The sequence below is a fragment of the Myotis nattereri genome, assembly GCF_964212035.1.
Source record: "Myotis nattereri genome assembly, chromosome: 6".
Taxonomy (NCBI): Eukaryota; Metazoa; Chordata; class Mammalia; order Chiroptera; family Vespertilionidae; genus Myotis; species Myotis nattereri.
In genome coordinates, this window is record NC_138081.1 from 78,671,259 (window position 1) to 78,682,923 (window position 11,665).

At 39.0% G+C, this 11,665-nt stretch overlaps 1 protein-coding gene across 1 annotated transcript; it reads left to right on the plus strand.

The window, feature by feature from the left end:
- Nucleotides 1–355: 355 nt before the first annotated feature.
- On the plus strand, nucleotides 356–1,276 carry LOC308521129 (trace amine-associated receptor 2; the record flags this gene model as incomplete). The annotated part of the gene is made up of 1 exon (XM_081093970.1): nucleotides 356–1,276. One exon carries the CDS (start codon nucleotides 356–358, stop codon nucleotides 1,274–1,276), a length of 921 nt encoding a protein of 306 aa, XP_080950096.1.
- Between the last annotated feature and the right edge of the window lie 10,389 nt (nucleotides 1,277–11,665).

Below are 11,665 nucleotides of genomic sequence, written 5' to 3' on the forward strand. Positions count from 1 at the left end.
AGAGTTAAGTTAGTGTTTTTCAAAATGCTGACACGCTGAGCTCAAAAGGTTCGCCATCACTGGCATACACAATGATGATTTAAGCTCATTCGAATTCTATGACACAGCAAATAAATATTAAGATACATAAATGAGAAAGATCATAACTAATATTTCAGCATAAATTATCTTCCTTGAGTCTTTTATGTCTTTCTTGAGTTTTTCTATGAAAACTATATAAAATGTAGAATATTTTATCTATTATCTGACGAAATGCCATGTGTTCTTGCTTTTTCTGAAGGAAACGTTCAATTGCTCTGAATATGGAAATGGATCTTGCCCAGAAGACAAAAGGCCGCTGGGTGTCCGAGTCGCCATGTACGCGCTGATGGCGGGAGCCATATTCATCACGGTGTTTGGCAATCTTACCATGATCATTTCCGTTTCCTACTTCAAGCAGCTTCACACTCCAACCAACTTCCTCATCCTCTCCATGGCGGTCACTGATTTCCTCCTGGGGTTCACCATCATGCCTTACAGTATGATCAGATCCGTGGAGAACTGCTGGTATTTTGGGCTTACATTTTGCAAGATTCATTATAGTTTTGACCTGATGCTTAGCATAACGTCCATTTTCCATCTTTGCTCGGTGGCCATTGATCGATTTTATGCCATCTGTTACCCTTTACGGTATTCCACCAAAATGACGATTCCAGTCATTAAACGGTTGCTACTTCTCTGCTGGTCCGTCCCAGGAGCATTTGCATTCGGGGTGGTCTTCTCAGAAGCCTATGCTGATGGAATAGAGGGTTATGATATCTTGGTGGCTTGTTCCAGTTCCTGCCCAGTGATGTTCAATAAGTTATGGGGAGCCACGATGTTTGTGGCGGGTTTCTTCACGCCTGGGTCTGTGATGGTGGGGATTTATGGCAAAATCTTTGCAGTATCCAGAAAACATGCTCATGCAATCAATAACTTACCAGAAAATCAAAATAATCAAATGAGGAAAGATAAAAAAGCAGCCAAAACTTTGGGCATAGTGATGGGTGTTTTCTTATTATGTTGGTTTCCCTGTTTCTTCACAATTTTATTGGATCCCTTTTTGAATTTCTCTACTCCTGTAGTTTTGTTTGATGCCTTGACATGGTTTGGCTATTTTAATTCTACATGTAATCCCTTAATATATGGTTTCTTCTATCCCTGGTTTCGCAGAGCACTTAAGTACATTTTACTGGGTAAAGTTTTCAGCTCACATTTCTATAACACTAACTTATTTACTCAAAAAGAAACAGAATAGACTTGTTCTGTATGAGTGATTCAAAGAAAAAGAAATGAAACTAAGATGAATTAAGTCTCTTAAAGTGTGTGTATGTGCATGTGTGTGTACGTGTGTGTATGTGTATGTGTATATGTATGTGTGTGTGTGTGTGTGTATGTATGTGTATGTGTGTGTGTAATTTTGGCTATCATGGAAAGCTCTTAGCTCCTAAGGCTTGCAGAGAAAAAAAGAGGAATTTTCTCTTTTAACTAAAAATCCCCCCTTTTCAGAATGATTTATATGCCCACCACTTCCAGGTAGAGGGAAAAAAGTGTCAGAAAGGCAAGAAGAAGCTGCTGAAAAGCCAGGGATGGGATGAAGAGGAAGGGATCAAAAAACAAGCTAAGCTTGAGGATTGCTGCCCTCTTTCAGCACCACACACACTTTGTGTGGTATTTCCATTTACCTTTTCTTCTGCAGTGTCTGAGCAGATGTATTGTGACACATCAACAACTAAAAATTATAGCTAAGTGAATACCAAATTAACAATTTCAAAAACGCATACTCTGTCAGAAATCAGTCATTGGTTAGCTGAGAGTTAAGCCTTGACTAGATTTTACTGTTGTGAGATTAAATGTTCTTTTTAAATGAAAGAAGAAACAGGAACTGTGTAACTGAGGCCACAGATTCAACCAACGTTTTCATTTATGTGTCATTCTAATTATAACAATTTCTGTTTTATTAGCAGGAGACTTCTCTTCAGGGCCTTCTTTTCTTCCTCAGGCTTATCCACATTTTGTTTTACTAATTGCTATCCTGATTTTTAATAAATATTATATATATATATATATATATATATATTGTTCCAAATATATTATCAACTTTCTGAATGTAAGACTTTTTGTTGCAATTTATGGTATCATTTTCTTTAAAATGATTGTGTCATATTGATTAGCAGTTACATTTTCTGTTTCATGAAATAATTAAAATAACTAATATAAAAGTAAATATAAAAGTTGTCTTTTATTCCCTTTTGCTTATTATCTATCTATCTATCTATCTATCTATCTATCTATCTATCTATCATCTATCTATTATTTATCTATCTATCTATCATCTATCTATTATTTATCTATCTATCTATCTATCTATCTATCTATCATCTAGCTATCTATTTGTGTGTGTGTGGGCACACATGTGTGTATGTGTTTGAATAATAGAATAGTGAGAGATGAAAACATAGAACATTAATATTTGTAGGGTGGGGAGGCCTCAAGTTATATTGCATTTGTTATTCAGTGTCTTTTTAACTGTAAGTTGAAACTCATCAATAACTTGTGAAATTTAGTGGTCAGCGGCAAGTGGTATGCAGTTGATGAGTTTCTTAGTGTATATTAAAAATAATCTTCATTTAGCTAATTTCAAGCTATTGATGTAATGTCAGCTGCCTCTCAAAATTTTTGAAAAGTTAACCTATTCTTACAAGTGGGCATGAGTGGTTCCAGCATATTACTGACTGCAGATAACATTTTTAATGAAAAGCAAACTAGAATAGAAGAAAATAGATAATCTTAAATTTATCACTTGCACTGAGGGTAAATATTGCCTTATAAATTTTTAATTTTATTTATATACTAGAGGCCTGGTGCACGAAATTCATGCACAGGACAGTTGTCTCTCAGCCCGGCCTGCACCCTCTTCAATCCAGAACATCCCTCTCACAATCCAGGACCACTGGCTCCTAACCACTCACCTGCCTGCCTGCCTAATGCCTTCAACTGCCCTCTCCTGCTGGCCTGATCGCCCCTAACCCCCTGACACCCTGATCTTGCCCCTAACTGATCTCCCCTGCTAGCCTGATCGCCCCTAACTGTCTCTGCCTCGGCCCCCACCACTATGGCTTTGTCCAGAAGGAAGTCGAATGTCTGGAAGATGGCCAGTTGACCCGGTCTAATTAGCATATTACCCTTTTATTAGTATAGACTAGAGGTCCGATGCACAAAATTCATGCAAGAGTAGGCCTTCCATCCTCTAGCTGCCAGCACCGGCTTCCCTTCAGCACCTGGGACCCGGGCTTCCCGTGCAGCCCTGGCTTCTTCTGGAAGGTCATCCGGAAGGACGTCCAGTCTAATTAGCATATTACACTTTTATTATTATAGATGCAGGTTCAGGCCGAAACTGGCTCTCCGACATCCTCCAAGGGGACCCATGTTGTGAGAGGGTGTAGGCCAAACCGAGGGACCCCACCAGTGCATGATCAGGGCTGGGGAGGGATGCAGGAGGTTGGCCAGCCAGGGAGGGCTCCAGGGCATGTCTGGCCCATCTTGCACAGTCCCAATCAGCCAGACCCCAGAAGCAAGCTAACCTACTGGTCAGAGCATCTGCCCCCTGGTGGTCAGTGCACATCATAGTGACTGGTCAACTGGTCGACTGTCTGCCTCTTGGTGGGCAGTGCACATCATAGCGAGCGGTTGAGCAGCCTTAGCATATCATTAGCATATTTGCTTTGATTGGTTGAATGGACAACCGGACACTTAGCATATTAGGCTTTCATTATATAGGATATGTTTTGTGTATGTGTTTTTGCATATCTAAGTAAACTGTTTCACCAAAATACTTTTTGTTTAATTTCTTCATTTGCAACACTTCAATGAACAAATTAATTTTTTCTCTTTGTGGAAAACTTTACATAATTGCCCCCAAATTTGCTTTGACCTTAGTCCATTGCACTGGTCACAATTAAACAGTGATCACTCTGCTGTCAGTTTAAGTGCTAGTCTTGCCTAGCTGCCCCCACATGGGCCTGCATATGTTGTCTCCTGCCTTCCATCAGTCCCTTCCCTACAGCTTGTAGGGTAGAGGTGGAAGAGTAGAGCTTTTTTGAAGTGGTGAAAGAGACTGCCAGTGCAAAATAAATGGAAAAAAGAGAATTTTCAAGAACAGAGATATTAAAGCCAGATACTTTTATGAGATTTAATATGGTTTATTGGATACTATTGAGTACTTTTTTTTAGTAATTTTCTTAATGAAATGGTTATGTTTTGGAATTTAAACATGCACATACACATAAAGACTTTTTGTTTTTATTTTAAGAGACCAATTACTAAGAAATGAGTAAAATCGCTTTGTTGGAGTGGCTCTATGCTTGAGCATCGACCAATGAACTAGGAGGTCATGGTTTGATTCCTGGTCAGGGCACATGCCCAGATTTAAGGCTCAGTCTCTGATAGGGGGCTATGCAGGAAGTAGCTGATCGATGATTCTCTATCATCATTGATGTTTCTATCTCTCTCACCCTCTCCCTTCCTGTCTGAAGTCAATAAAAATATATTTTAAAAAATAAATTAGTAAAATAGATTTTAGCCTTACTGTAAAGTAGAATTATTTTGAATCAATGTTTATTAAATTTACGTATCAATTCATTAATATATGACTTTAGAAAATAAAGCTAAATAGCTTGGTGTAAGGTTGCCTGCTGACATTTATTGGAAAGGAGTTTATGACTGTCCTTTTTATAGAATGATGATGTTTGTGATGGTGGTTATTGTTTGAGCTGGTGCTTGCAGATGAAATAAAAAATTGGCAGTCCTATGTAGACCATAACGTTTCTTATTTTTTCTCTCTCTTCTTTTATTAGAATTCTATTTGTACTTTAAAGCGTCATTCAAACAGCCCCTCAGAGAAGTTCTGTTCATTTTCTCTGTACCTTTTCATGGCACTTTTTGGTTTCAGAGTGTAGTGGTCCTGCCTTGTTTGCTAGTGAAAGAGTGATCCCGCCTCCTATAGACTCTCTGCCTTCCATCATTCATCCTGCTTTTGTCTCTCAGAGTCAGTCATGTCTCCACTCCACACCCAGAATTGTACAGGAAGTTAGCGACGATGAAAATGAACCTGGGGAAATCAGCAAGCTGTCCTGCATTATACAGCTAACTATGGAAGCAGGACTAGAGCCCAGCTCTCTCGTCTCAATCAGTGTCATTTACTGAACTAGTATTTTTAAGATTTGTGACCCTTGGGCTTTTTGTTTCACTTTTTTTAAAAAACTAAGGATTTTAGTCAAACTGGTACAAATCACTGAGGCAAAAAGAAATACTCCCCTCCCATCACAAAATATTCACATTATATTTGGAAATCAAAGTATAAACAGAAATCTCTTATTCCTCATTTGGATGCCAGCCAACATTTAATTCAGCCAATATATTTCTATGTATTTTTAATATGTAGAAGTTTCAGCACCTTATCATCCTAGAGTGGAACCCAAGACACTATGAGATCACTATAAATTGTTGTCCTTCATTTGGAAAAAAGAAACTGAAAACTATCTGGGACCTTAACAACACAAGGAGTATTTCAATATCCCCCCAGGAAAGAGAGTTAAAAGAGCAATTCCACTGGGGCTCTGCTAAAGCTAGTTCCTCTCTGGAGCTCTGGGTCTGAGTTCCTCACTCCAGGTCTCTTGAGAGCACAGGCAAACTTATATGAACCAGGTGTCTTACTGCTCAACACTGCGCTTCTGGAATTTCCTGAACTCGTGCCTGCAAAGCCACCAGAACAGACGCAATGATGCACAACGAGCTTTCCAGGAGAGGGAAGGTACTGGGGTCAATACAAAGAATTGAAAATGCACTATTCTTTTAGAAAAATATTAATTTATTCTCTTCTTAAAAGGATTTTTATTGTTGACTAGGTGTCATTTAACATGTTGTATGTTTGAAAGAAAATTTATTAGCTACTTTCTAAGTAGCATTTACTCTTTTCCTAATATTTTTATCTTTCCCAACCAGGTGTCTCTAATACCATGACACTAGATACCTATTAACCAGGTTACATGGTGTGTTGGAATTAATTTCTTTCCATCTGCTTCAACTGTTCTATGTAAATGTTTCAAAAGTTAGATGGTTAGTGATATATTATCTCAGTAACAGTAAGTTTCTTGAGAAATTTCTGATTAAGATAAGGCAGCTTTAAAAAGTGCTGTGTCAGACAAAAGAAACAAAGGCATTTTAAACTAATGCTAGCTATAAGATGAGGAAATGAAAGATCTCTAAGATCTTTGGCCACCCCAATAGCCTATAATATTATGAGATTAACTCCAACTGGGAGAGTCAAAAAGAATTTCTGGGAAAAAAAAATGATACATGAACTGAGCCTTGAAGTGGGCACAAGTGAAAGGATTGGCAATAAGGTGGAGGAAAGGGAATTGCCGAAGCCACAGAGTGGACATTTGTAGGGCAATGTAGAGGCCACTGTGGCCAAAAGTGGCTGGAGTGCTGTAGACTGAAGGGAAGAGAGGCTACAATAAGGGTTTCCGTGCAAACAAATGCTGAAAGACACATTTATAATAAACAAGACGGTGTTCTGATGTCCTTTCCACTGTATCCACTAAAAATAAAGTACAGGTTGGGGCAAAGTAGGTTTACAGTTGTATGTACATGAAACATAGTTTATTTTTGTGTTGTTACTTATTAATTACTAGAGGCCCGGGGCACGAAATTTGTGCATGGGGGGGGGGTTGTCCCTCAGCCCGGCCTGCACCCTCTCCAATCAGGGGATGTCTGACTGCCTCTCGCAACCCAGGACCGCTGGCTCCTAACTGCTCTCCTGTCTGCCTGATCGCCCCTAAACACCTCTGCCTGCCTGCCTGATTGCCCCTAACTGCTCCCCTGATGGCCTGATCGCCCTAACTGCCTCTACCTTGGCCCTGCACCCAGGACCCAGGATTCCCTCCTCCAGCTGGCCGAAGGCACAAGGGACCTGGGCTTCCCTCCCTCTGGCTGGCCTCAGGCACCCAGGACCAGGGCCGGTTTCGCCTGGGCTGGCTGCAGCCACAGGTACCTGGGACCATGGGATAGGTGGCTTCTCTGTCTCTTGGGCCGCAGCTGCAGGTGTTGATGCCCAGGTCCACAGGGCAGGTAGCTTCACCCAGACCTGGCTTTGTCAGGAAGGATGTCCGGATGGTAGTCAGGAAGACATCTGGTCTAATTAGCATATGACCCTATTATTTGTATAGATTGTATTATTTTTCGTATGAATAACTGTAGGCCTACTTTTGCCCTACCCTGTATATGAAGTCTTGGAAAAAATTTATTTAGATCAATTTTTTTTTTTTTTTGCTGGTTTCCTACTACTAACATTCTCTGATCTTTAGTCTTAGTAAAGATCTCTTCTGCTAGTTGTCCAGTGATGCTAGTTTACAGGTAATTACATCAATGATGCTTTGCTTCAGTTTTACTTCTACTTCTCTTTCAGGCCCTGCTCTCTGAAATGGAGGTTGCTCTGCCTGCTCTGTGAGTGGAGTCACTGTCCCTTTCTCCCAGCTGCTTTTACGAAGGCAACAGTTTCAAGATGGCATCTCTGCCTGCTGCCAACTGCCATGTGGGTTTTTAGGGCTCACTTGTGAACTGTAAGTATTTGGAATAAATGTCATTTACATGCCAGATACTATTTTTACATTTGATGTCATGATGTGTAAACTAATATAGATAGTTACAAAGTAGATTTGTAGAAGAAGTCGTTTTCTTCTGTTTATTTTCGTTTTTAGTGCTATACTTGAATGTAAGTCAACTTATTGTCATCCCTCAAATGGCTTTGAGTAGGCTTTGCAATTGTAGTCTTTAAATATTCATTATCATCTATATTAGATATTAGAGAATAATCAAGAAAAGATACCATATAATGAGTTTTTATAAATTTCAAACCTTTGCTTATCTTTTTTATTATACTACCTATACCACTTACAGATGTGTAATAAGATACTAGTCTAAATTTTGAAATTACTTATGAAATTGTAATGCCACCCTGTTGTTTTTAATTTAACAAGTTTAATAAAAAATTAATAAAAATTTTCTCTTTGGGTGGAATTTGCTTTTAGGCTAAGAATGATTTTGGAGCTTTAAAAATAGAATTTGTATTTAAGAATTTACTATAGCCTAAGATCAATTTTTAAATAGATTATATAAAATTTGACATTATCTTGTGACCTGTGATAAGAGAAATGATGCAATAATCACTGTTAGTGGTAGTTCCAGGTCTTTAAATGAGTGCTGGTTTTGTAAGAAACTCTTCCTCCTACACAGCACATCCTGAGCAGGCCTTCAGAAGTGGTCAGAGGGGCTGGTTCTCTTAAGCAATTATGTAATCAGCTAAATTTCTTTAGATTTTAGCCTTAAATTCCAGGAGTATGGGGCAATCAGAATTTAAGGAGAAAAAGAAAGCACATTATTTATGGAAATTATCCACATTTGTGCTAAATAGAAAAATTTAAAAATTTGTTTCTTATTACACTTCACTTGAATCAGTATACAGTGGGGCCTTGACTTATGAGTGTCCCGACTAACGAGTTTTTTGAGATACCAGCTGTCTCTTGGCCGATTTTTTGCATTGAGTTGATAGAGTAATTTGAGTTAATGAGCTCCTTAACGAGTTCAGTCTCGCAATGAATTAAACTCATAAGTCAAGGCCCCACTGTATTATGCTAATTGCTCATATTTTCCTTTGTTGATCTTTCTTATCTGATAGTTTTTCAAAAAATAAAAATAAGAAAAATTACAATTTGGATTAATTTACATATCTGTCCATACATACATATAGAGTGAGCAAAGGCAACTTTCTGTAGAGCTCAGTTCTAGAAGAGAGGAATATGTTTTATAGAAATGGTGACACTTGTGTTAGTTGGCAACTTAAAGATAACATGTGAATGTATTTGCCTCCTTCTGTTAGAACCATGGATTGTAACTTACTATTATCTACTACATCATATATGCCATTCATATTTCAAAGCTATAAAGATTAGATTCTGAACCTAGAGTTTTCTGTTGGGACAACTCTTCCTCCTATGGAACTAAATGTGTTCAGCTCTTTGAAATGCCTCTTCAGTGAGCTTTAGCTCCCAAATATAATCTTGCATTGAAAATCTGCCTCATAATTTTTTGAGTAGAGATATGCCAACCTTTATATTAGTCAGCGCTTGAAGTTGAAATATGAGGGGGGAAAGGAAAAGACCCTAATGAGTAATTATTAATATTTGAACATTTTTGACGTACAAAAATGGCAATTCAACATCCTATATAATAAAAGGATAATATGCAAATTGACCCTAATGGAGGAACAATCAGGAATGGCCAGTCACTATGATGTGCACTGACCACCAGGGGGCAGCTCCTGTGCTGAGTCAGTGTGCTCCCACACAGGACCTCGGGCCTAAGCCACAGTCGGACATCCCCCGAGGGCTCCCAGGCTGCCAGGGGGATGTCTGACTGCCAGCTTAGACCCAATCCCCCGGGGAGTGGGCCTAAGCCGGAAAGTGGACATCCCCCAAGAGGTCCCGTACTGCGGGAGGGCGCAGGCCAGCTAAGGTACCCCCACAAGGGCACGAATTTTCGTGCACTGGGCTCCCAGTACTAGATAACATGGAAGTCTCAACAAAGGGCTAATTCAAAGGAAATGCCAGAATTTTTACAAGAAAAAGCAGGGAGGAAGATAGAAATAGTGTGAGCAGCTTTAAATATCTTCATAGACAACTTCCAGACTTATAAGCAAGTTATAAAGCCAAAGTTTATTTGAAAATCAGTCATTTGGAAATCAAAATATAGTTTTAAAACCTGGTTAATGTGGATTTCATTGAGTGCTTACCAGAGAGATGCCTTTCATATGTTCTTTCTGATCTCTAAATCAAGAAGTAGGCTATATTATCTTTAATTTATAAAGGAAAGAGCTGAGGCTTAGAGACATTTTTTCAAACTAATATGGTTGCCAAGTGGTGGAACTAATTATGAAACACAGGTCTGCCTGATTTCAAAGCCATACTGTGGAATGTATATTAGTCACTGGGCTGGAAACAACATCACATGATAAATCTTTGTAAACATTCTACTTGAGGTTTTTCCAGTTCTGAAAATATGTGAAGTTTCCTTTCTATAAATATAAGTGTGCATGGTGGAAGATTTGATCTCAGGCTGAAACACCTCATAGGATCCTCCCGATCCCGAAAAAGAGATTGAGCAGTTACTCGTATGCAACAACCATGTAAGGTTGTTTCAATGGCATGGCTGTGATCATTAAGATCATATGGGCAATTGAGGTGTGGCAGTTTCCTGGGTTATAATATACTTTAACTGCATATATGTTCATGGACCCAAATACTGTATAAATTTAATTGTAAGTCTGTGATCTTCACCACAGTATTTTCTTTCATTTTTGAGAGTATCTGAGTTTTAGCTGGAAGAAAACCCCCAACTCCCACATGTGGTAGGTAAGGTGCTAAGCATTGAATCAGGAACTGAAAAAAATCCTATAAATGCATCTTAACACGTCCTTAAAACACCAAGGGGGCTCATGAGCCACCACCTCCCAAGTGCAGCTTTTTTTTTCTTTTACCTTTGTAGCTCTTTCTGGTATCGGCATCTTCAGTTTCTTTTCACTAGCCTAAGGGATCAGCAAAACATGTCCAGAGCAAATCTCTCTGCTCTGCTCCTCTAACTGCTATTCTAGGTTATTTTATAGCAGCATCAGGAGCAATTTGATACCAAAAGATAATTTGAACATTGCTTGTTGAACTAGTCCATTCATTTATAGCAAAATTTTAAGCATATTGAACCAATTGTTTTTATTGCAAAAATGCAGGTGTGTTTTTTTTAAACCTCACCCGAAGATATTTTCCTATTGATTTTTAGAGAGAATGGGTGAGAGAGGAAAAGGCAGAGAGAAATATTGGTGTGAGAGAAACACATTGACTGGTTACCTCCTGAACGTGCCTTGACCAGGGCCTGGGCAGGGGAGAAGCCTGCAACTGAAGTACGTGTCCTTCACCTGAATCTAACCCAGGACCGTTTGGTCCACAGGCTGACGCTCTATCCACTGAGCAAAACCAGCTAGGGCAGTGGTCAGCAAACTGCGGCTCGCGAGCCACATGTGGCTCTTTGGCCCCTTGAGTGTGGCTCTTCCACAAAATACCACGTGCGGGTGCACATGTACAGTGCGATTGAAACTTCGTGGCCCGTACACAGAAGTCAGTATTTTTTTCAAAACATTGCGGTGATTATTCTTTTTTTTAATTGAATTTATTGGGGTGACATTGGCTAATAAAATTATATAGGTTTTACATCATCTATAATACATCATCTGTTTATTGTATTGTGTATTTAACATCCCAAGTCAACCATTTATTGCCTTTTTACCTTCTTCTACCCTACCCCTGCAGTAATTATTCTTATTGATGTTCAAATTGTTCCATCTTTGACTAGTGGGAATCCTCTCTTTAATTTTTTTTTTAAATTACAGTTGACATTAAATATTATAGTAGTTTCGGGTGGACAGCATAATGGTTATACATTTATATAACTTACAAAGTGATAATGGGATCCCTGGGTCCTCTGACACAACCTTACTGTCTTTGATAGGTTCCTTGCTTTCTATATGGCAACACAATTC